Source organism: Ceraceosorus guamensis (assembly GCF_003144195.1).
Source record: "Ceraceosorus guamensis strain MCA 4658 unplaced genomic scaffold IE81scaffold_6, whole genome shotgun sequence".
NCBI lineage: Eukaryota > Fungi > Basidiomycota > Exobasidiomycetes > Ceraceosorales > Ceraceosoraceae > Ceraceosorus > Ceraceosorus guamensis.
In genome coordinates, this window is record NW_020290001.1 from 362,522 (window position 1) to 384,846 (window position 22,325).

Genomic DNA, 22,325 nt, shown 5'->3' on the forward strand with positions numbered 1-22,325 from the left:
CAAGCCTCCAATGGCAGAGACGATGTCCACGACCGTTGCTCTCAATGCCGCATACTGCTCATCTCCTGCCTCCGTCTCATCGTCTTGATCACCTTCTTGCCCTTCGCTAACAGAGCGGTGGGCGTCTTTGTTCAATTTGAAAGCGCGTCGACCTCCCCGTTCCCACTCGGAGTCAGCTTCCGAAGATCCGGTGCCTTCGGACGTCGCCTCCAGGTCGTACTCCTCCATCAGCTCGATGTCGCTCTCCGAGTCCATGATGGCTTGCAGAAAGAAGCAAAGATTGTCGTGTGTGGTGGTCGGTTGCGCTGTTCAGCGAGTCGATGATGCTGTTTGGCTTTGTTTCCGCGTAGTAAAGCTCCGGCCGCAGGGGCCCTTTGTAGCCATTGATCAGGCGAGGTAGTACAGGGTTACAAAGGTGTGCAAGATGACCGCGACAAGAGGCTAATTGTGAGAGGCGAGTAGTTTGCGACCTGAGCGCGTTCATTCACGATATCGCGGTCGTGACTCTGGTGTTCACGACTGAGGAAATACGAGTCGCTCGGACGCGAACTTTAGTCACGAATTGATGCAACGCGTCGCGCGCGTCGTTATGGCGGAGCTCCGCGGCGAACCATTAATGATCTTGTGTTCTAACTAAGGTACCGAACGCGTCGCGCACGATCTTGGATGTCTTGAGCGCGCGAACGCGGCAGCGCAGTTAAGACTCAATCGTGACGACTTTTGTCCGCGGACGACCGAATTATAGTCGTGAGTATATGCGTAGGTGCACAGTACGTCTCAAAACCACCAGCACACAGCATGTACGCCAGCGTCCTGCGATATTTGTAGCGCGATATACATTTAGCAAGAGCATCATCGGCGGCGCCTGGATGAGTCAAGCCCCAGGATCGACCGTGTCACGCCCCTGCATCACATCGAAGATCTACCAGCACTGCGACATCGCCACAGCAGCCCCCGCGAAAGCTATCAGCAGCCGCAGTCGTCGAGAGTCACGGATACAGTGCTTTACATTGCGGCCGCGGCGCTGGCTCCCTCCCGCATCGCTGTGACTCGGGCGTACAACAGTCGCAACAGTCAGAGCACCTCTGCGGTACCCGTGAGGTCTCATGCATACAGATCGATCACTTCTCGTGTTCCACCACAATCTTGAATCAAATTGTTTGATCGCAAGTAGACATCGGTTCAACCTCCTTCGCTCGTTGAGTCAGCAACAATGTCGACTGATGCCAATGCAGATCAAGCTAGCACCTCTGCGCCCTGGTTTTCGCCTGCCCAGGCTCAGGTCGCGCCTACGAAGGCAACAACACGCCCGTCAGCCTCCGATTCAGCTGCGAGTCCAGGTCACTCTGCTCCCGTGGTGACAGGCGTCTCTGAAGTTACTACTAGCGCAGCCTCGTCGACTGTGCCAGCTATAGCCGAAAGTGCAAAGCGCGGCGCGACTGCGCCTGGACCACTGCTCGACAGAGCCGAGGTTGCTCGCGATCAGAACATCTTCAGGCCCAATGGAGAGATCGTCTTTCCCAGATCCGATGGAGACCCTGAGTATGGTCCGCCAAACACGGCCCTTCCCAAACCGACAGACTCGGAAGTCAACTACTACCACAGTCAGTATACACGAATGGGCGGTGTGGCACGGTTATGGACACGTACTGGAACAGCTGCGCGAGCACTGCTGACGTTTGCTCCCTGACATTGCCGCTGCGTTCAGGCTGGGGAGATATAGCAACGGCGGAAAGAGACTGGGGAAGCAAAATCGGCAGCTTTTTAGCTCAGGAATTTGGTCTACCCGCCAGTGAGTAGGCGTTTGCCAGAACGTCAGACAACATTGTCCATGTGTGTGTACGCGCTGCGCCTTATCTACAAGTTCCAACCTGCTTGGCACAGACCCACCGCAAGGCAAACGTTGGTTCGTCGGGCGCTTTCCTAAGCACTACGAGATGACAGAGCAGCGCAAGGGTCTGCAGGTTAGCCCGCGTACGGATCCGTATTTGTTCGGCTCAAAAGCGCATCGGTTCCGCAGCGCCGTAGAGAGCCATGCACACTTCATCCTCCTCTTGCTGGATCCTACCATGGATCCGCGAAATTGCTCGTGCAAATACTGCAAGGGCAAAGGTACGGAGCCTAAGACCTCCGCCAGCTACATGCCCAAAGGGCCCAAGGCGACGAAGGCTGCCGCACCTCGGACCTCGAAAGGCAATGATCGAAAAGGCGCAACGGGCAAGAGGCGAAATGTACGTCTGTTGCCTCATCGCGGCCCTGCTTACCTGGAACAGAGCTGACGTTCTCCTTGCAAATATCCTTGCACCTCCCCTTGTAGGTCGATGCACCCAAGCCAAATGAAGCTTACATTCGTACTCGCCGCCTTGTGAAACGCGATCACCTCCCTGGTGTACCCATCCACTCCGCTCCAGAGCGCGAGGCTGAGCTGGCCCGAGGAACCCCTCAAAGAGGTCAAAGAGAAGGCTTCAGAGCTGGCGAAATGTGTTGGGCTGCCTTACCCGAACCCGTCGAGGCGCCCAACAAGGATCCCACAACCCGCGTAACTCATCTCATCGTCACTATCGACAGGAAAGATTTTGACGTGACCGTGGCTCCTGATGTCGGTGAAACTCCAGGCAGCTTCGATCTCACCGGTAGAGTGTCTCATGCTCCAGTCTACCTAGTCAAGGTCCTTGGGACCAATGAGCTTGTAAGGTAAAATGTATCGAGTTCGAGCGCGCTCTGTAGCTAACGCAAGCACTCCAACCCCTGGTCAACACAGGCCAGAGTGAAAGAGGAAGACCTGATACCTTTGTTAGCATTCAATGTCGCGGGCGAGCTCACGCAATGGTTGAAGGTCGACCCTGCAGAGGTGCCGTGGCTCGAGGACGATTTGCCGCCTCCCCTTCATCTATTCCCAGGTGAGCTGAACGTTTCGTCAGCGAGATGCTCATGTAGTCCCCAAGACCTATGCGCTCGCGATGTGGCTGCTCACCTTTGCTTTGTCATCCTTTTTGGCCCCTTTCAGATCCAAATGCCATGCCGGCAACAACTGAGACTAGACCAAACTTCGTCACCATTGTCTCGGCATTTGCTCACGGGCTGCGAATCGCATCTCTCATTCGTTCTACATTCACCCCTACGGACAGCTTCAAAAGGGATTCTTGGGGACTTCCTGCGCCGACAACGCACCCCATACCAAATGTACCTGACGCTTCGAAAGAGCGGAGTGGGGCTCAGAGTGGAGCGAACCAGAACGGAGAAGGTGGTAGTCCAGCTGCCGGTGCTGGCAATGCTGCGCCCGGCGGTGATGTTCCTCCCGCACCACACCAGTCGGGTCCAGAAGTGGACAACAACCTCTACTATCAAGGTATTCTTTTTGGGCCCGAGAGAATCTGGGTAGGCGACACGGTACGCCTGAACTTGAGCGCTGCACAGGTCAAAAAACTGCTACACGACATGGGTCCCAATGAGAAGATGCCAGGTGTGTCCTCCAATGTCAACGTCCCTTTAGTGATGCGCATCAAAGCCATCTTCACGCCCGAGAAAAAGAAAGCAAAGCTCTCGGCAGCAGAGGTGAACGCAGCGGCCGAAGAGGAGGAAAGAGCGGCGGCGCAGGGCATTCGGGACAAATCGGCCGCAGCTGACGACGCAGGGGAGGAGCCTGTGGAATATCGCATCGCCGGCGACCTGTACCAGGTCTTGGAAGAGGAGGAGGCAAAGAAGCTTCAACTCGAGAGTCACATGGCGCCGACGTCGACACTGGGCCCTGTTGCACGGAGTACGTACGTCATACCCGTTCGACCTTTTCTCGTCGAGCTTCCATCCAAAGTGAGTCGTTAGAGCCATTTAGTGGCGGTATCGTCGCACTTCGAGAGCTCAACGCCGCCGCTCTGCCCGCTGCGCCCAGCTCCCGCCGTCTGGTATTCTTCCAGAGGGTTTCACCTTGCAACGCGTCAACCAAGGCAGCATCGAGGTTGAGTGTCCACTCAGCCAGATCGCGGGCCGCTTGTGGACGAGCTACGCGCCCTCCGAGCCACTTCCTCGCAAGGTTTTGGAGCAGCGGGAGGTGCCGCTTCAAGCGCCATCGCAAGAGGCGACGGACGCGTACACTGTGAGCACTCCGTCTTGTTGCGAGCACGCGGATTGATTGTGCAGCCCTGACCCTGTCGTGTGTGCTCGATCAGGTCTCGTTGAGTTTGGCAGGACTCTTGCCTGGTCATCTCAAGATGGTTGCGGCAGAAACACCAAAATTGGATCGAGACCAAGCCGTGCGAGAATGCGAGGGAACGGCCCGCATGCTGTTGCGTGCTTACATTAAGAACGAGTGGAATCTCGGTCGCGCAGCTGATGACGGTGAAGAGGCCAATTCGGAGTCAAATGGCGAGGGTAACGGATCTGTCGAGAAGCGCAAGCGCGGTCGACCTAGCGGCAGAAAATCAAGCACGACGGATGCTGAAGGTGCTCGCAGCTCACCGAAACCCGCTGGACACACATCCGCAAGCGGTACTCCAGCAGCAAAGAAAGCTAGGAAGAGCGCAGCCTCGGATATTTCGGGCTCGCCATCGACCTCCACGCCGATAGCAAAGCCAAGAAAGAAGTCGGCAGCGTCGGCGGCGTCTGCGCTCGCGGACAGAGAGGAGAGTCCGCCTTTGCCTCCTGGTTGGATCAAGAAAGTCAGCAGAAAGGGTCAGGGTACATACTATGCAAATCCAGAACTCAGAAAGGTGAGTGCACAGAGCCTCATTATGAATTACTCTTGCCCTTCGTTGGTGGAGCGCCGGCTGACTCCTTGGCGTCTGTGGATGTCATTGATGTGCAGGTCTCTTGGGAGCGACCGTAGCCGCTCTGGCGTTCTCAAGGCCGCTTCACGTGCGCTTCGCCATGCTCTGGTCGCATTGCCATGCTCATAGGCGGCCCGCGCTCGATAGATCCTTCACAATAGCGTCGTAGACACTGAAAGTGCTTCGAGCTCATGTATGTCACCCTCACGGAGCTTAGCGCGACGCTGTAAAAATGCTTCAAATTTGCGAAGCGAGCCATCTTGCCGAGTTTGGCCAGCATGCGGTGGCACGCTCCGCCGCATTCGATGTAGGGGTAAAGCCTGCGCTCACGAAACTTCGCAAACAAGAGGCAACGCGCACATTCACATCCATGATGCTTGGCGTCCAACATGAGACGCGCTGAGGGAGTCGGTGTGGTCACCGCAGTGTTTCGGGACCGCACAGTGGAGATGCGGTGACGTCTTCATGTCTCGCTGCTGAGCTGGATGGCGGCCGGAGGAACCACGTGGGTCATGTTTGTACCGTCACTTACACTGATACCCGCGGACCGGCACACGCGGCATTCAGACGAGGATCAAAGAGTGGCAGACAGTCAGTCATTCGCATGCACGATTAAGCGGGTCTTGACGCCAGCCGGCCTACTCTGCGATGCGAGGTGTGGACCGTTCGATCGAGGTGCGAAAGGAGGAGAGGGCCATGAGGCAGCATTTGACAGGTGGGTGAACTTGTTGCGGCGGGCTGGGTGCGCGCGCGTGGGACGTGCGCCACCGCCGCCGCCGCCGCCGCGAGGTGCGTGCATGGAGAGCATCAGTGGGAATTGAGCGTTTGTGCTACACGCACGCTTGCATGCTTGCGCCGCTCTGCTGGTGCAGAGCTCTCGGATCAGCAAGTCACAAGTCCTCAGTGCGGTGGCGGCATGGCCCAACGTTGCCGCGATGTGGACATGTCGTCAGCACGATTACCGCCTCGCTCGGCGGTGCGAAAAGGAAAAGAGAATCACTCACACTGAATGACCGAGCTCCTTTTTTCTCAGCAGAACATCTCTCCGGCGCACCGCTCTGCTGCTGGCTGGCTTTGGTAAATCGAGATTCGCGCCATGCAATAGGGCCCCTTCTGCGTGAGTGCCAGCTGCTTGCCCGCCAGTCGGAGTCGATATCGGATTGTGCCAGGACGGTCGAGACGTTTGGCTGCTCAAGTCGGCCAGCCAAATGCTGAACAAGCTACAACAACAGTCTTCGAATGCAATGGTCTTTTCTTCGAATCCTGATCCTCCTCATCAGACGGCACTCGCTGAAGTCAGGGTGACGGCCACGCCGGCTCTGGTGCAATCTCCGCAGTAAGCGCTAGCGTGCACGGCTCTCCGCCCCTGTCCGTCGCGACTTCGACAGAAGAAGTACCAAAGCAAGTACGTTTGTCAAAGCGGCCCGTCCGTCGGGACGAAAGACTCCGGCCGTGGCAGAAGTAGGGAGTTGTGGAGGAAACATTTGCACCGTCGTTGGTTAGCCGACGTGACGCCGTGCCGAGCTCGGTCGAGTTGCAAGTCGGCGTCAAACTTCGGACGGGCAGTTCAGAACCTCTCTGCTCTTGTTGTAGTCCGCGCTTCTACGCTGCTCGCGATGCAGGCAAACTACTTCAGTGCATCCGCAGCCCTCGGCTCGAGTGCTCGATCGAAGCTCTGCAATCCTCGTGGCTGGGATGCGGTGTGTCCCCTAAGCGCGAGCCGTGCCCTCGGCAGCATCGAGGTGCTTCTCTATGAGCTGCAACAGGTTCCTCTTCATAAAAGGTTCAAGAAAGCCGTCAATGATCTGCCTGCGCACGTCTCTCAACACATCGATCTCGAGTCAAAGGCCGGTTGGAATATTCTCCGGTCGACGTCCTACTGGCAACATCCTTCCAACTCTCTGCGGAACCAGCGGCAGATCAAAAAGGACTGTGCATCCGATTTGGGGATCAGAGCGGCCCGACAATAGTTTTCTTAGATTGATTCTGCCCGTATGGGAAGGGGTTCGTGCTCAACGGTCCCTCATTCAAGGTGCATATCGACCCCTCTACAAGAGGAGATCGCCGATCCATCCACGATCCAAATCTAACGACTTGGTGAGTGTGTGTGTGTGTGTATTGTGCGCACGAGGAACCGAAGCCGAGTCTAAGGTGTATGTTTCTTGCGATGTCAGGGTGTTGTTGAAGCACTGGGTCTGAGCAAAGGAGCTCCCTCCGGTATCATTCCTCTTCGTCGAGCCGCGCTTGCGGAGATTTAGTCAAGAGCAGCCGTTGCGCTTGGATGCAATAAGTAGGCTGTAGCTTCAAAAAGCTGAACAAACTTCCAAGCAAGCAGCTCATCTTGCGCTTTGCCGAGCCTCTGCTCCTTCTCAAACAAACAGACGATCAACCAATCGACCAATCGACACTCTACTGCCCCTTCCTGGAGTCTGGATCGCTCTCAGTCCCAGCGCCTCGGCCGTGCGGCGCTTCGTGCCTCTCCTCGCTTCGCAGTCTCCACTGCTAGGAAAAGGATTCGCCAATACCGCCAATCACGTTCCTCATCCTCTTGCATCGTCTCCCTGTCTCACATCCAGACCAGCCCTCAAAGTGTCAAAGGCGAGACAAATTGTATAATCAGGGTGAGTTTGGAGAGGCTCGCGTAGTCTCGCGCCCGTACAGCACAAGTGGTAGCTCGAGCACGTTTCCAGCATGATTTGCAACGGCGACGGCGTGGTGCGATCTGAAGTGGCAAAAGCGGCAAGGGTGGGATGTTTAAGTGGATGTTCAAGTAGACTCTTCTGTAGAGTTGAGTCGCTGAGTGTCAAGTAGAGCGCCAAACAAGGCGCGTCTGCGCAAATGGCAGGCCCGCGGACTGTCAGCGAGCTTCATCACGATCCCTGAAGCAAGAAGATGTCATGCATGCGTTTACGGCAGCTTGCGCAGGAGGGAGTGCTGGTCTGGCCGGAATTGGCCGGTTGCGAATCAGTCGACAGCGAAAGTAGCTTTGCGCAACGATCCCCAGGTCTACCAACTTTGCCTCCTGCAGCGCTCCAAGGGAAGGCAATCAGATGCCAGGCTCTGCGATCACCTCAGATTTGGATCTCTGATCGCTCTCAAGGACAGCAGATGATTGACCTTCAGATTTCCTTTCCCTTGCCCGCTCTCATGCCCTCACTCGACCATCTCTGACTGTCGACATGCCGCCGATCTGGTCATCGTCTGCATGCAACATGCACTTTCGTCAACGGTCCTGCCGCACCATACCCTTTCCCTTTCCGACTCGCTATGTTCTACTCGTCCAATGGGCTACAAAATGTGCCCCCTCTGGACTCAAATTTGATTCCACGTCCTCCTCCCGCAAACGTCTCTTTTCACCCCGCTCAAAATGGACCTACAACGTCTCCCTCACGGTCGATATCCTGCACTGGAATCTACAATTCGCGACAAAATGGTTGCTCAACGTCTTAGACGTGCACTAGAAGAAATCCTCGCCGACTCCTCCTCCCTCCCTGCCTCGCTCGATACCCGTCTAACACAAAACGCTGCAGCCGACGACTGGAGTCGCCAAAGCACTGACTTTACCGTATCTGGAGAAGAGCTCCGACTTATTTCTCCTATTGTGAGTACAGCCGCTGCGCGCAATTCCGGTCCACGAACTCACAGTCCCTTCTTTACAGGCTGGCGCGATAATGTCGTCTCACTTTCAACAGCATCAGCCTGGCCTAGAGACGTCCAGTCTCGGACTAATTTGGCCGGACACGCGCCAGCAGATCACGGCGAACACGTTCGACATGCCTTCCGACCTGCAAGCGCTCAACACGGCAAACGTCCTGGCCAACCAAAGCAGCTCTGGCGCGGAAGCACGCGATTTTGCCGAAGCTCCGTATCAATTGCGGAAAAGGCGACCGACCTTGTCATTAGATTCTGGCGCGACGAGACCGCATGCGTCCGACACTGCTATTTCTGGACCCCATGACGTGCAACGATCCTCTTCGTCCAGTCGTCTGGCCCCTCGAGCCGCATTTAGACAAGGCAAGAAACGCAACAAGATGTCTCAATGGCAGCTAGAGGTCCTCGAAGAATTCTTCGATCACAACGCCAATCCGATCGGCCAGACACGAGCTGACCTGGCCAAGAGAATCAATTGCTCGGATAGAAGCGTACAAAGTGAGTCCAATGCAAAGGTCGATCGCAACCTTGATCCGTTGCCAAGCGGAGCTGATGTCGTTCCGCGATGCTCTCTTCACTCACAGTCTGGTTTCAGAATCGGTGAGTCGAGCACGCATGACGTTGTCTTGTCAAATGAAGCTCGCTACATCGACGGTGGACCCCTTCAAGACTTGTGCCCGTGTGGGCACACCCATTTTCATATATTGCACTTGATGTGACGATTTTCCTGCCAAGCGTCAGATATCCTGGCTGACCAATTTCCCAGGCGCGCTCGCGCAAACCCTCCTTACAAATTGCAATTTCATTTCAAATACTCTATGGAAAAACTACATCGACGTATTCGATGCATTCTCGACGCTCGCAGCCGTCAAAAACGAAAGGCATCAGGCGGGGCGCCGGGCCCCAACGTCCCTCAGACTGGACGCTTCAAGAGCGAGACCTCGTCTCTTCCGCCGCCCACTCCAGCCAGTCTGAGGCACAGTCTCGGTGGCTCCACGTCCGCGAGCGCCTACACATCCCCTTCCACGACTCAGCTTGGACTCGCGGGAGGCGTAGATTGGGAGAGCTCGGCTGGGTCTTTGTTCTCCGGCTTGGAACGTGAGTCATGAAAGTCCAGCAGTCTGACTTCCAACAGCTGCGATCTAACATGACCTACGCCCAACTGGTAGCGAGCATCAAGTTTCCGGTAACTTCTTTGACAGTGGGCACTTGGCGTCGAGTCCAACCTGGTTTGACTTGCTTTTTCTCGCGAGCAAACAAGCGTTTCGAATGGCGTCTGATCAATGATAGCATCGGGTTCAAGCTCGAACTGCCTTGGAAGATTGTCAAAAGCATTTCGCTGGAAGGGCCTTTCGACTCGGCGGGCGCCGCGCAAGTAAGTCTTGGAACATGCTCCTGGCCTCATCTGTCCCGAGTGACAAGGCTGACGCCAAGTCTGCGTCCGGCAACCTATAGGGAAGGATCTCCATTCAGCTTCATCGAGCTCCACTCTTCTACCTCGAAGTCTTTCGCAGCAATGAAAGAGATGGGTCAGAGAGCACGACAAAGTCCTGGCGTCAAAACGACGATTTCACTCAGGAGCGACAGGCCAGCGAAGTGTTGCTCCACGAACTAGAGGGTCCTTACGAGCAACTACGAGTTGCCGTGCATCATCTCATGACGCTCGAGCCCGGTCTGCGCCTGCTCATGCGCTCCAGTGGTATCAACGCTGCACAGATGTTCATGTCCCCGAGTCCAACTACTGGAACGAGTTCTGCTTTTGCTACAGGAACACCGTGGTCGACTGCGCTGCAAGCCTACCAAGACCCGAACGGGCATGCTGGCAACACGTTGGAGCTTTTCGACGCCACCGTCGATCGGGCGCATCCACACGGCTCGGGGAGGATGCAGTTCCAGCCTGGTCACGACATGAGTGATCTTTACAGGTCGACATCCTTCCCTTCGCCAGGCTTTGACGCTCTTCCCGGCGGGTTTCCCAAGCCAAGTCCAAATGGGTCGGCGGACAGCATACCATGGCCCCAATCGTCGCCAAGCTTGCTTGATTCCGCGTACGATCCGGCACTGGGCTTTGCATCTACGCCGCTGAGCTCCCCTGCCTCGACCAATCTAGCCTCCTTGACTGCAAGTCCGATCACCAACACGTCGCTTGGTCTGGGCGCCTTGCGCGTTCACGACCGCGATGCTTACAACGAATTTGCGAATGGCCACATTCCAGCGCCTTCCAGCATTCCGACGTCGGCGCCACCCAGCATGACATCCTGGCCAGCTTTGGATTGGTCGAGGCCTAGCCAGGCCTTCACCCGTGCATATGGAAGCATCGGAAGTGATAATCGATTTGTTGCTCAGCCGACACAGCCGACACAGCCGGCACAGCCTCCAAATTCCTATGTCAAAGTGCTCGAGCACGGAACGATGTCGGCTCCTCCCCACGGTCGAATGGCTCCCTTGCCTTCCATCAGCGATGCTGCCCAAGAACGTGGCTCTGAATCAGGCTCTACACTGAGCGTAGGAATGGGCGTCAGCGCCATGTCCAGTTCCTCCACTCATGGCTCCCAGCCCACGTCCATGCAGCACACTGAAGATTCGCCTCTGAGCGACCCTCCCAGCGGTTCTGCGGCTTGAACATCTCTGCATTCTCGTGTGCTCTTCCTAATACAGCTAAAGATCTCTTCTCCGCGCCCCTACTGTAGTGTAGTCCGTCTCGCATTCCCTAAGCAAAGTGGTAATCTCGTCCTTAATCCTGTCGCCAAAAGCTTCATCGCTCTCTGAGATGAGCATGCACCATCTTTTTCTCTTCGCCTCCTTGTACGCCTCCTCCGATGCCATCTGCACACTCTTTCTCACGAGAAATGCGCTGTCGCTACCATCGCTTGGTCGTCACCCTTATCCGCTCGTCTACAAGCTTTCGCTGTGCCAGACAATCTAGCTAATGAGAAGAATCACTCGATCTTACGATCAAAGAAATGCGATTGAACGTTGAACAGACCGGACGAAGAGCTCGTGAAGGTGCGTCTTTACACCAACCAGCCTTTGCAGACCGCGCCTTCCCTGTGACCCGCTTTGCCTGCTGCCTCTGGCCACTGCACAACGAAGCGATCTACAAAGGGCCTCAAGATCCTCGCCGTCAGGCTCAAAGACTTTACGCGAGCAAAGGACTCCACGTACAAGAGCTTTGGGGAGGGCATGCCGACAAACTGTCAAGACGGATCGTTGAGCGTGTTAGCATTCTTTTGCACACAACGAAAGAAGCGATGCAGTATGAAGACTCACGCGCAAGACGTACACTGCAGCTACCAGCGGTACGCAAGTTCCTGGGCCGTTCATGAGCACGACGTCGAAAGCGTGTGTGTTGAACGTCGCCGCAGTGCCAGCGGAAAGCGGTGCTCGGCCCTGAGCGCTTGCACTCGTCGCCATGCCGAGCCGAGCCTTGATGACGGGCAGAACGATGAGCTGAAAGCAAGATGCAAAGGAAATGATCGTCGTGATGGGCGAGGTGAGAAAGCTTTGCTTGACCGCTCTGGCGCGTGGAAGCACTTTGACTGCATAGTCATTGGCTTCGCCGTCCTCCCCTTCAGCGCCAGAGGCAGCCGCCGCGGCGCTACGGGCCGCGCTCATGCTCGCCTCCAAGCTTTCGACCTTTGAGCGACTGAACGCATCTGTTCCGGAAATGAGGTACACTCGAGGTCCATAACGAGCTGGCGAGAGCGCGCTGACCAGTTTCAGCATCTCGGCGGTATGTCCGCCTGCATTCATCGAGAGCAGGTAGTCGAGACGTGCTCGAGTCAGCTGAAAGGTGGGACTCGAAAAGGCAGAAAGACACTGACCCTGCTTCCACTCGCACCCATCACTGACTGACCAGGCTCCCCATCGCTTGCTTTGACATAGCCTGCAACTCACCGCTGCCGAGGAATATGGCCACGCTGCATCTTCGATGATTAGCTGTGCGGACGGACGTGGATGGACCTCGCGCTCTGACATGGGATGGCAAGATGTACACCAACCTCGCCAATGCCAACGAGCTGATGAGGCACAAGAAGAGGAGAGCGAGCGACAAGATCCGTACGTATGTCATGGTGATACCCGATGACTTTCCAGTACGGCGGCTTGTGCTCTCGTTTGAGAGGCGTGGCCTTATCTTGTGCGGTCCCACGCGATTTCTGCTTGCTGCCTCCTGATCACAGCCGAGATGTGCGCCTTGTATGCTGTGCTACGCTATGCGTGCCTGCTGACGTGGCAGCCAGTCGTGAGTGGATCAACAAAGTCGGGTCACGCTCTTACCAGCAAAGGTCAGGTACTTTTGATCTCTCGATGCTAGCGACACACCATCCGCGTGTCCCAAAATTTGGATCCGATGGAGGTGGAGGTAAGAAGGCAAACAACACGCATTTCGCGCGGGCACTGAGTGCTATACCAGGGCCGGTGCAGACGCGTGCGTGTATGCGTGTACCGGTACCCACAGTGTGGATGAGTAGATACATGTCATCAGAAGAAGCTTTGTGTGAATACTCCATCGTGCTCATCACCACTTTCAAACGAGGACCACCGTGCGGTAGAAGTTCGTTCGGAACAGCATACTCGTCCACTGCATCGACTCCTCAGTCGGCAGAGACCGAGCATGCCTACAAAGAACGGCAGTCGATGCTCAAAGCATATCATAGACATTCGCCACGCCACGAATGCGTCTGCGGAACTACAAGAGTACACGTACAATTACAATAGAGTGGGCTGCGGAGTTGAATGGAGAGCTGGACTGTATTAAGGACCCTGTGTATGACAGTGGTTCCAGGAGCGAGACGATGAGCTGAGATGTAGCAGGGCGACAAGTACACGTGTGTTGATTGGAACGTAGGCGAGTCTAGACGGGACTCGGATGCAGAACAATGGACGACGAGGTGCTGTAGGCGTAGACGTTGGGCTGGCGGGAAGCGGTGGTGATTGAAAGATGGTAAAGGCGCCGTGACTCGACCAAGCACGTGCGATTTCCGTGTTGCGTGGCAGGCAATCTCAAAAGTAGACGCGATGAGCTTCGCCAATTCTGCTCTCAGTGGGACAGTAAGGGCACTTGACTCGTCCGCTTCCCTTGCCGATCTTGCTCAGAGACTCCAAGCAGACGACGTGCCCGCAAGTCATCATCATCGGCGGGTTCTCATCCGTTCCTTGCTCCTTGGAGACTGGGCAGGCAAACGTTGAGTGAAAGCGAAGATGGGGCGGCAAAGGTATCTCGACCTGTGCAAAGCGAGAGGCAAGGGCACTCGGTCAGACCAAAGACACGTGAAGATCAAAGGCACGCTGTATTCTGCATGACCAGCGTACTCACCGGCAGCTCGTCGGCTTGGCTCCACTCGTTGCCGCTTTGCTTCATCACAGCCCTGACTTTAGCGATGCGATTCAGCGCGCCGCCCGCACCGACTTCGACAGCTAGCTTTAAAGGCGCTTCCTTCGCCACGCCTTTCCTGGCGCACCACTCTGCTTCAAAGAGCGGCGCGAGTAGTGGTCCATGCATGGTGTTGTTGTCCAAGAAATGGCGGTACTGCAGCGGCATGCTCGTAAACAATACTTGGTCCGAAAGGTCGCTGGCATGTGGCTGGAGGAAGACGAGGAAGGTGTACAGCTTCTCAACCTCGACCAAATGCGTGTGCATGAACTTGGGGAATACCGTATTTCCATACTTCATTGCGTTTAGTTGGGAAAGCATTGGATTGGGATTGGGTTCGGCACGACCATCCCCAAATCCGTGCTGGTTGATGACGCCGCTCATGCTCATCGTGGGATGAGCATCGTGATAAGTTGAGTGGGCTTCGTTGCTGTGCCCATCCTCGGATGCACCGCCACCTTCTTCCGGTGCATCCGTCCAGTGCTCCATCGTTGCGTCCCCGTCGGTGCCATCGACGTGAAGCCTGATGTTGCCGTTCCTGTGCAAGGCTCTGCCCCGCGCCGATGTCTCATCAGGATGCTCGAGACGACCAGTAGCCAAACGCAGGAACACGCTTCGGTGCAATACAAATTCCAGCGGAGACCCTCTGGCAGCCAGCCACTTGCTGTTCGTAGTTGCCCATTCGATGGCGAGTCCAGGCCGCTCGGCGTGCAATGCTTCCAAGACCATTGTGAGCTCCTTAAAATTGACGTGTGGTGAAGGGTGCGGAATGCCTGCTTCCTGTCAAAAATTTGGCTCACGCTGTTAGCTGAAGTGAGAAAACTTGGCAAGCTATGCCTTCGTGTACACATGTAGCACACTTGCTATGTCGTGACAGAAGGTTGTGTGCACAGCCTGCAGCCCGGACCCCGTGAGGGTGCGCAGCGGCCAAGGCAAGAGGTGCGGTCTGCAACGAGAGCAAGCAAGACAGTGCAATCTCTCCTGTGTAGAAGCGCTGCAAAGAGCGACAGCCTCGACCAGCGCTATGCAGCAGCTATTCGATACGATTGCCCTCGCGACGCGCTTCAGAAAGATCTCGAGAGGGCACACATGCTCCCTCGACGCGATGTAGGACGGCTATGACTCAAACGCTGGACATGTAAAAGTGGGCCGGGAATCGCTTCCCTTCGAGGCCCGTCCATGGCTCTTAAGACCATCCATGTGGTGGTGGGGAGCGGTAGACAGGCTGATAGAAGCGGGAAACCGGCGCGCATCGTCCGACTCACTTTTTGCAACGTCTCGGCAGCCTCCCACTCCCCGGCTCGCATGAGATGCAGAGCTACAGTTGAGTCGAGCGCATACTTTGACGCGGGCGAGGAGAAGAGGTTGGGATCGGCTATACCACTCAAGCTGGATGGAAACTTTTTGTCCAACGCTTTGCCCAGTCGAGCCAGAGCATTGTAGTACTCCTTCACGCGCGTAGAGCTGCTGGATTGCAACGAGGCAAAGGCGTCCGCGAGGAGGGGTAGATTGGGACTGGATGACGCTCGTTCCGTCTCGAGCTGAGTGATGAATGCGTCCAAGTTCGAAGCGAAGGATGAGGGCACAGTGCTGTTGTACAGGCTCGGCGCTCGTGCTGAGAGCTTGGACAGATCAGAGAGCAACGAGTCCATCTTTGAATTTTGGGGAGTCCGCGCGAGGTGAGGGGAGGCGTGAGAGAAGTAGACGAGCTCTCGCGCGAGCTGGGGCGACAAGCGCCCTCGACGGCTGTAAAGGGCTTGTCACCTGAGATGTAAGCTCTCTGCACGAACAGACAGCGATCTTGGTGTCGTGGTCGTGGTGGTGGGAGCTAGGGGTTGCAGCGTATCGAGGCTGCATCGGCCACGCCGCGTGCAAAATTGATGACCGCTTCACTTGACTCACACTCATGACTATAGGTGGCTGCATCACGCCGCTAAGACGGTCTGCGGGCGCGCGCGCGCGCAGCGCTTGCGAGCCACGCGAGGGCCCATTCACCACTCACACGTGCAAGAGGTCAACTACGGCCAAACGATCACCCACATTCAATTCGTTTCAAATGTCTGCTTGACCTCGGCTGCTCGAACGTCGTCATTCTTCATTGTCGAGTCAATGATTCATCAGTGCATGGTCTGCATGTGGTTGGGTGAACTTCGAGTTCGAAACCTTAGAGAGCAAGCGAGCTTCTGAATCAACCCTCAAGATTTGTTCCTGCAGTCGTGAGTGTGCGTGCAACAGCAAAAGACGCGAAGAGATGATCGAATAAGCGATACATGGCGAAGCATTCATGAGACATATTCGAGATTGTGTATATCGAACCTTGATTTGAATGACATACAAAGCTCCCCAGCTGACCTCGGCGCGAATCACATGATACAAAGGTGGGTTCGGCCCAACGATCCATGGTCCAAACCCCGGGGGCTCGGTCCGTGCTACCGTTACAACTTCGACCTCGCACCGCCTTGTGCATCTTTCAAATCGCTTTCCAGCACCTCTGCAAGGAGCGTTAGCCCTTCGAGAGCGAATCGGTGCATGTTCTGTCGGGTTTGGGGTGCGCTGGTAATCTAGTCAGTGAAAGCGGCCGAGAAGGGTTGAACAGTGGGCCATGCAATCAACGAAAGGGTGCGCACCTGCACGCGATCCTCGCTGCCCGTCCTAATGACCCGTGTAAATGCTCGGCCTTGCGGACGAGAGACTGCGACGCAGGTGAAGCCGCTGAAAGGAAGAACGCATACACGCAAGGTGTTCAAATGGGCTACGCGCAATCTTGCAGGCCGACGGAGATGGCCTCGACTCACGCTGGCAATCTCCGCCCAATACCGTGCGGTCCCGCTATGCCACTCTCACCCACGGCGTAATCCGCACCCAGCTGCTTTGCCACACTCTCAGCTAGACCAGATACAACGGCATCGGTAGGACCTCTAAAGGCAGCATGCAGCCCATCAAGAGCGACTGAGCAACTTCCATGGCAAAAGTCAAGCAGCGACCCTGTGATGGTCGTGACTCACCTGTAATTCCTGAGATCCGCCTCTGTCCATCCAGCCCAGCTCACTCGGCTTTCTGAGCAAGTCGAGGCACAATTACCGTCAGCCAAGGCGCTACCAAGATCAAGCGAGCGATGACGCACCTTTGGTGTACAGCACGCCTCCACCCTTGTACCACGCACCGGCCCCATCCACACCCAAAAGCGCAGCGCTGATCAGACCTCCAGATGACGATTCTCCCACAGCCACCGTCTTGTCTCCCAACGACTTGAGGCCTTGCACGATGCGATCCAGCAGCTCTTGAGGTATATTGCCGACTGTAGACATTTTTCAGGCAGCTATATGATGCTTGAGATCGGATTCGGGTGATGAAGGTATACGTGGACAAGTTGAGATCGCGAACGTGTGGATGTCCAACGCGAGCTCCGGCAAAAGCCACAAAGCTTACCGAACCGGAGATGTTGTTTGTGTTGTGAGGGCGCACCCAAACTCCGCGGCCTTCCGAATCGGACGCATCGGTGAGGTCGCGCGCCTTGGTCTCGATCGGAAATCCAGGCACGGCACACCACACGCTCATGCGTAGAGCTTCTTCGCTGATCCTGACTCGTGACTTGTAACCGCAACTTTTCCTACTTCTCACCGTCCTCTGCGAGACGAGCGCCTTTCTGGAGTGCTGTGATTACCGACGTCGCAGACATCTCAGCGACCCCTCGCACGACACACTTGCCGCAGCTGTCACATCCCTAAAGCTGCGCGCATCCAGATCTTCTCGTCAGCGCCAGCAGCTAGAAGTTAGCACCTGGGCCTTTGCTCTCCCAAATTCGCAGCCACTCCCTCAGAACGATGTTCGAGCGATCCCTCTCTTCGCTCATCAAAGGGCTGCGCGCAAATGCGGCGCCTCTATCTGGGGCGACGCGGCAGCAACAGAGGAATGAAGCGCGATACGTGTCTCAGCAGCTGGATGAGATCAGGGTGGAGATGCGCAGCGAAGACCGAGCGGTCAAGGCAGAGGCGGTGCTGAAATTGTGCTACGTGAGTAGGTGGAGCGCAGGTCTTGATGGCTTTCGACCTCGAACGCTGAGACATGGCGTTGTGTGCTGCAGCTGCAAATGCTCGGACACACGTCTAGCGCACCAAACAGCTTCAACATGCTCGAGGTTATGAGCTCGCAGAAGCTTCACGAGAAGCAGATCGGCTACCTCGGTGCAAGCATGAGCTTCACGCCAGAGACCGACGTCCGGGTGCTGGTCACAAATCTGATGCAAAAGGTGCGGCGGGCTGAAGGGCTGTAGCTTCGCAGCTGCAATGTGGCATTCTGTTGCTCATGCCGCCTCTCCTCTGGCGCAGGACTTGCACTCCGACAACCCAATAGAGGTCTCTATAGCTCTCAACGGATTGTCGCACCTCGCATCAGCCGAGCTCGTGCCTCACCTCCTGACCGACGTCCTGCATATCTTGCAAGACTCACCTCTACCTGCACTGCGAAAGCGCGCTCTGCTGTCTCTGCACGCTCTCATCGCGCACGACGAGACCTCCTCCACTCTCGCCACCTCGTTGCCAGCTTTGCAAGAGGCACTACATGATGCTGATTCTGGCGTAGTTGGAGCAGCAGTCAACGTCATCACTGAGCTTTCTCACGCTCGACCAGAAGCCTTTTTGGAATACGCGCCAGACCTGTGCTCACTGCTCGAGACGCACACGAACAATTGGACGCTGATCAAGCTGCTCAAGCTTTTGGGCACTCTTGCCGCAGAGAGTAGCTCGGACGAGCTTGCTGGATTGCTTGCATCTCGGCTAGAGAGCTTCATCAGGACAACCAAAGCCATGAGTCTGCTGTACGAAGCGCTTGTATGCGCTATAGAAGCTGGTTTGGTGGATGGCGAGGATCGACCAGGCGCGTCAAGCACCAGCGCGAGCTCTCCGGACGCATTCAGAACGCTTTGTCTGTCCAAGTTGACAAGCATGCAATCGGGGACGGATGCCAATCTGCGCGTCATGGCGCATTCGGCACTGAGAAAATTGGAGAACCGCAGCATGGGGCCTAGCAGAAAGAAGCTACCTACCAACGTGGAGGGCATGCTGATCGAGTTTGGCGAGACTGACAAAGAGCTGCTCGAAATCGCCGGAGAGCCTGCGAGAGGAGCAGATCGCTCGACGTCGGCTGCCATCGGTACCAGCAGCGCAGCTGCTAAACAGCCTTCAAACATCCCAGTGGCATCTTTGTTGGATGATGATGATCCCGAGCAGGTCGAGAGCTTCGCGGTGAGGGCACCACGAGGTCTGCAGTGTCAGACTGAGACTGACTGGAATTGACGCGACTCTACTTTTTCCGAATCCCACCTTGTAGCTGCATTCGCAAGGCAGATGATCACCCTCTTGGAACTCTTTACACGGGGACAGATAGACTTCTTTTGCCTGGAAACGTCTTCGCCCGGACGATGCACGGGTGTGTCCGTGATGGGTCTCCCCTACCAAAGGTCTATGGTCTGATCTCACCCAACCTCGAAAGCGGTCCCGGGCTGCGGCCGAAACATTTCGCTGCGCAAGGACAGCTGAACGCGCACATCGAGGCACCCCTCGCGCTGATGACGAAATGTTCAAACCATATGGGATCACGCTTGTTGTATTGTAGACATCGAATCGAAATGAAGGACTTCGGATCTGAGGCGCACTCACAGACCCAGCAGCGCGCGTCGCTCACTGTGAGCCGCTAGGCGCGGTCATTACGATTGCTAGTCGTTCACAGACTGTGCCTGAGGCACTGACTCAATTCCATCATTAGCCTCGTGCAAGCTGACTCGCAATTCGTGATGGTCACGAAGGTGGAGAGGAGGAGGTCGCTGCTGGGCTCGAGCGTGCCGCTTCCTATGCACTTCCTACTCCCAAGCACGACGAGGGTGCTGTGGGTGACGCGGCTTGTGCATGGCGCCGCACGGACCGAAGCGGCTTGCACGCGCGCATCGTTGTGATTATATATGCGTGCGACTTTCCTTGGCTGTCTCGATCGCGAGCTAATCGGCACTCGCCGCCATGCAGAGGGCTGAACTATCATAGCAACCACCATCAATCGTGATTGCGCATAGCTGACCTGAGCGAGGACGCTTTTGATCGATTCTGGTCTTGAAGAGTTCAAGGGGCCATACATAGCGGCCTCAGAGTCGAGAGGAACACGGTGCATCCGAGAGCCGAGAGGCTGCCAAGGTCCGTCTCAACACGGAAGTCCTACCTGGCAAACTTTGCCTTGTCCGGACGTCGGCGCAAAGCTCGGCACCAGTATGGCTTCGCAAGAGGCTAGTGGCTCGGACGTTCCAATGTCTGAAGCTGGTACTGTGGACGAGCAAAAGTGGATGTCCTTCAGCGTACGACATGGCAAGACGTTCCACAATGTTCGACTAGCCGAGGACGACTCAGTACTGGAGCTCAAGATGGTCAGTCTATAGCTTACAGCGCGAGTCTGCGGAGGAATTTTTAATGTCTCCTTCTCCTCGACCAATGACTTCTCCCAGATGATCTTCAGTCTCACAGATGTCCCTCCAGAAAGGCAAAAGCTTTTGGGCCTCACACGCGGCAAGCTACCTATCGATGAGGCGCCCTTGTCAAGTCTTGCTATCCCACCTGGAAGTCTGAAGGCGAAACAAGCTGTCAATCTGGATGGCAGTAGCTCTCCTGCGTCATCTCGGACGCATACAAGCGGAAAGACGATCAGCATCATGCTCGTAGGCACTCCAGTCCAGGACACATTTCAAGACAGAGCGGCTTTACTGAATGCGGTGAGCTCCATGATGAATGTGTCGCAACTAAGTGCGGAGTCCACAAATTTAACGAATCATGCTGTTGCGAGTTAGCATGGAGGCCAGGACGGTGATGGAAGAAAGAAGAAGCGCAGCAAAACCAAGGATGAGCGAAAGGCCGATCGCGGAAAGCCAGACTACGTTGCGTGCGTATCATGGCCGGATGCAGCATTGCCTCTCCCGCGTCAAGCCTGACATTGTCCAAGTTTGCACATCTAAAACAGCATGTCCGATCCCTCGGTTAGTATCCAGAAGCCGCAAGGCAGTGAACAGTGGTGCCGGGCTCATAAGCTCGAAGCACCACATCCTTGCAGAATATATCGAAGGTTCGCAAGACGGTGGAAAGGTTCCGCGAATTTGCCCCTATACATCCACCTCGTACAGGATTATCTGGCGGACTTCTTGTCTTGGTAAGAGCATTGGCCCGGCACTCTGCAAGCCACCTCGACCCTCATGCTGTACAACACTCCGCACAGGACCTCGACTGGACGATAGCAGATACGCACAAGCTGATGGATCCACAGTGTCCCGTAGCTTTGGCGGCCCGTCCTGGCCTTCACGAGGTGGGACATTCTCTGGTCGCTCTTCTGTCCTCCTGTGGCTGACCTCAATCGCCTTGTTCAGTTCCTGGCAGCAGTCTACCCATACTACGACATTGCTGTCTGGTCTCAAACCAGTTGGCGCTTTCTAGAGATGAAGCTTACAGAGCTTGGGTGCTTTGAAGACTCGCGATACCAAATCACATTTATCTTGGACAGATCTTCCATGCCAGCGGTTCACGTGCGCGAAGCTACAAAGAAGGAGGTCAAGCCGCTTGACGTCATATGGAATAGGTTTCCCGAAGTATATGGCGCACACAACACTGTTCACGTACGTGATGCGGCTGCGCTTCCACGCATCACCGAAGACCTGACTCTTGAGCTTTCCGTACACTAACGTCCAGGTCGACGATCTCGGCCGAAATTTCATCATGAATCCTCTCAACGGAATCGTCATCCAGCCGTATTACTCCGATGCCCGTCTAGACGACGAGCTTGCGAGCCTAGCGAGGTACTGCTTGCAACTCGCGAATCCGAGCGTGACAGATGTACGCAACCGTGGCTGGTCCACCCCCGGACATGACAGGTGGCATGACTGCACCTTACCGCTGGTAAGCCCGCTACCCGTCGCGCTAGACAAAGCGGACACCACAGGTAGCTACGCCTACGTCTTCAGACGAAGACACGCGCATTGGCTAGCGTACGCCGCCAAACATCCGTCATCAGCGAGACAAGGGGCGACGCAAGCTCGCGCTGCGCCACAGGAAGGGCCAAGCAGCGGTAATTTAGCAACAACAAATGAGGAAGAAGGAAGTGTGTCGAGCAGTGGTGCCCCCATGCAAGAGGATGATTCAAAAGAAGACAAGCAACCACCAAAGCAGTCTTGAGCATCACGACTGACCAAGGCCTTTCCCTGGTACGCACCGAGACGCATCGCAATCTCCTTTGTACACCTAATGTGACATGTCTTCTCCTGCGGCTGATCGACCCGCCTCTATCGCGTACCATAGCCACGACACATGGAAAGAGGGAAAGCTCTGCTGGTGGTCAATCGCAGGATGATGTAGTGGGTGCAGCCAGTCGTGGCGATGCGTGATCGGATTTTAAGGTGTTGCAAGGATACAGATAGTACAGGCGAGGACGCTGGGAGCGGTCTAGGAGGAAGAAAAGGAGGAGAGACGGAGGTGTTCTCAAGCCAGACAATGCGATTCGATGCGATGCGATGC

The 22,325-nt window shown here is 55.9% G+C and overlaps 7 protein-coding genes across 7 annotated transcripts; 4 read left to right on the top strand and 3 right to left on the bottom strand.

The window, feature by feature from the left end:
- The first annotated feature begins 734 nt into the window (after positions 1-734).
- On the top strand, positions 735-4,989 carry IE81DRAFT_320438 (hypothetical protein). Its single transcript, XM_025513031.1, has 9 exons — positions 735-1,604; positions 1,709-1,792; positions 1,885-2,231; positions 2,318-2,689; positions 2,762-2,900; positions 3,008-3,810; positions 3,890-4,093; positions 4,167-4,706; positions 4,802-4,989. The coding sequence occupies exons 1-9, from the start codon at positions 1,214-1,216 to the stop codon at positions 4,820-4,822; spliced, it is 2,901 nt and encodes a 966-aa protein (XP_025372416.1). The 5' UTR covers positions 735-1,213; the 3' UTR covers positions 4,823-4,989.
- A 3,386-nt stretch (positions 4,990-8,375) lies between these two features.
- IE81DRAFT_210090 (hypothetical protein) lies at positions 8,376-11,207 on the top strand. The gene is made up of 5 exons (XM_025510964.1): positions 8,376-8,912; positions 8,999-9,014; positions 9,181-9,512; positions 9,584-9,789; positions 9,870-11,207. Exons 1-5 carry the CDS (start codon positions 8,435-8,437, stop codon positions 11,034-11,036), a joined length of 2,199 nt encoding a protein of 732 aa, XP_025372417.1. The 5' UTR covers positions 8,376-8,434; the 3' UTR covers positions 11,037-11,207.
- A 221-nt stretch (positions 11,208-11,428) lies between these two features.
- On the bottom strand, positions 11,429-12,772 carry IE81DRAFT_360681 (Alg14-domain-containing protein; the record flags this gene model as incomplete). Its single annotated transcript, XM_025516720.1, has 5 exons — positions 12,312-12,772; positions 12,017-12,157; positions 11,859-11,968; positions 11,685-11,804; positions 11,429-11,608 (listed from the first exon to the last, which is right to left on the bottom strand). Exons 1-5 carry the CDS (start codon positions 12,484-12,486, stop codon positions 11,429-11,431), a joined length of 726 nt encoding a protein of 241 aa, XP_025372418.1. The 5' UTR covers positions 12,487-12,772.
- A 305-nt stretch (positions 12,773-13,077) lies between these two features.
- Positions 13,078-15,613, bottom strand: IE81DRAFT_320441 (hypothetical protein). The gene is made up of 3 exons (XM_025513032.1): positions 15,054-15,613; positions 13,732-14,568; positions 13,078-13,640 (listed from the first exon to the last, which is right to left on the bottom strand). Exons 1-3 carry the CDS (start codon positions 15,438-15,440, stop codon positions 13,419-13,421), a joined length of 1,446 nt encoding a protein of 481 aa, XP_025372419.1. The 5' UTR covers positions 15,441-15,613; the 3' UTR covers positions 13,078-13,418.
- Positions 15,614-15,908: 295 nt separating this feature from the next.
- On the bottom strand, positions 15,909-17,232 carry IE81DRAFT_320442 (hypothetical protein). The gene is made up of 5 exons (XM_025513033.1): positions 16,913-17,232; positions 16,794-16,845; positions 16,584-16,706; positions 16,416-16,500; positions 15,909-16,322 (listed from the first exon to the last, which is right to left on the bottom strand). Exons 1-5 carry the CDS (start codon positions 17,094-17,096, stop codon positions 16,224-16,226), a joined length of 543 nt encoding a protein of 180 aa, XP_025372420.1. The 5' UTR covers positions 17,097-17,232; the 3' UTR covers positions 15,909-16,223.
- Positions 17,233-17,347: 115 nt separating this feature from the next.
- Positions 17,348-19,547, top strand: IE81DRAFT_320444 (ARM repeat-containing protein). The gene is made up of 3 exons (XM_025513034.1): positions 17,348-17,801; positions 17,873-18,037; positions 18,117-19,547. The coding sequence occupies exons 1-3, from the start codon at positions 17,613-17,615 to the stop codon at positions 19,080-19,082; spliced, it is 1,320 nt and encodes a 439-aa protein (XP_025372421.1). The 5' UTR covers positions 17,348-17,612; the 3' UTR covers positions 19,083-19,547.
- A 250-nt stretch (positions 19,548-19,797) lies between these two features.
- On the top strand, positions 19,798-22,297 carry IE81DRAFT_320445 (hypothetical protein). Its single transcript, XM_025513035.1, has 7 exons — positions 19,798-20,197; positions 20,276-20,559; positions 20,785-20,800; positions 20,875-20,970; positions 21,037-21,123; positions 21,185-21,430; positions 21,504-22,297. The coding sequence occupies exons 1-7, from the start codon at positions 20,045-20,047 to the stop codon at positions 21,984-21,986; spliced, it is 1,365 nt and encodes a 454-aa protein (XP_025372422.1). The 5' UTR covers positions 19,798-20,044; the 3' UTR covers positions 21,987-22,297.
- The last annotated feature ends 28 nt before the right edge of the window (positions 22,298-22,325 follow it).

What these genes read in the sequence shown, in the direction of transcription:
- IE81DRAFT_320438 (XM_025513031.1), top strand. Translation starts at nt 1,214, where the DNA reads ATGTCGACTGATGCCAATGCAGATCAAGCTAGCACCTCTGCGCCCTGG. An exon ending in GGAATTTGGTCTACCCGCCA is followed by an intron (nt 1,793 to 1,884) that starts GTGAGTAGGCGT and finishes TGCTTGGCACAG; the next exon opens with ACCCACCGCAAGGCAAACGT. An exon ending in CAACGGGCAAGAGGCGAAAT is followed by an intron (nt 2,232 to 2,317) that starts GTACGTCTGTTG and finishes CTCCCCTTGTAG; the next exon opens with GTCGATGCACCCAAGCCAAA.
- IE81DRAFT_210090 (XM_025510964.1), top strand. Translation starts at nt 8,435, where the DNA reads ATGTCGTCTCACTTTCAACAGCATCAGCCTGGCCTAGAGACGTCCAGT. An exon ending in TTTGTTCTCCGGCTTGGAAC is followed by an intron (nt 9,513 to 9,583) that starts GTGAGTCATGAA and finishes CCCAACTGGTAG; the next exon opens with CGAGCATCAAGTTTCCGGTA. An exon ending in ACTCGGCGGGCGCCGCGCAA is followed by an intron (nt 9,790 to 9,869) that starts GTAAGTCTTGGA and finishes GGCAACCTATAG; the next exon opens with GGAAGGATCTCCATTCAGCT.
- IE81DRAFT_320441 (XM_025513032.1), bottom strand. Translation starts at nt 15,440, where the DNA reads ATGGACTCGTTGCTCTCTGATCTGTCCAAGCTCTCAGCACGAGCGCCG. An exon ending in CTGCCGAGACGTTGCAAAAA is followed by an intron (nt 14,569 to 15,053) that starts GTGAGTCGGACG and finishes AATTTTTGACAG; the next exon opens with GAAGCAGGCATTCCGCACCC. An exon ending in GCCAAGCCGACGAGCTGCCG is followed by an intron (nt 13,641 to 13,731) that starts GTGAGTACGCTG and finishes CGCTTTGCACAG; the next exon opens with GTCGAGATACCTTTGCCGCC.
- IE81DRAFT_320442 (XM_025513033.1), bottom strand. Translation starts at nt 17,096, where the DNA reads ATGTCTACAGTCGGCAATATACCTCAAGAGCTGCTGGATCGCATCGTG. An exon ending in AGGCGTGCTGTACACCAAAG is followed by an intron (nt 16,846 to 16,912) that starts GTGCGTCATCGC and finishes CGACTTGCTCAG; the next exon opens with AAAGCCGAGTGAGCTGGGCT. An exon ending in ATTGGGCGGAGATTGCCAGC is followed by an intron (nt 16,501 to 16,583) that starts GTGAGTCGAGGC and finishes TCTTCCTTTCAG; the next exon opens with CGGCTTCACCTGCGTCGCAG.
- IE81DRAFT_320444 (XM_025513034.1), top strand. Translation starts at nt 17,613, where the DNA reads ATGTTCGAGCGATCCCTCTCTTCGCTCATCAAAGGGCTGCGCGCAAAT. An exon ending in CGGTGCTGAAATTGTGCTAC is followed by an intron (nt 17,802 to 17,872) that starts GTGAGTAGGTGG and finishes TGTGTGCTGCAG; the next exon opens with CTGCAAATGCTCGGACACAC. An exon ending in TCACAAATCTGATGCAAAAG is followed by an intron (nt 18,038 to 18,116) that starts GTGCGGCGGGCT and finishes CCTCTGGCGCAG; the next exon opens with GACTTGCACTCCGACAACCC.
- IE81DRAFT_320445 (XM_025513035.1), top strand. Translation starts at nt 20,045, where the DNA reads ATGGCTTCGCAAGAGGCTAGTGGCTCGGACGTTCCAATGTCTGAAGCT. An exon ending in CTGGCGGACTTCTTGTCTTG is followed by an intron (nt 20,971 to 21,036) that starts GTAAGAGCATTG and finishes CACTCCGCACAG; the next exon opens with GACCTCGACTGGACGATAGC. An exon ending in GCGCACACAACACTGTTCAC is followed by an intron (nt 21,431 to 21,503) that starts GTACGTGATGCG and finishes ACTAACGTCCAG; the next exon opens with GTCGACGATCTCGGCCGAAA.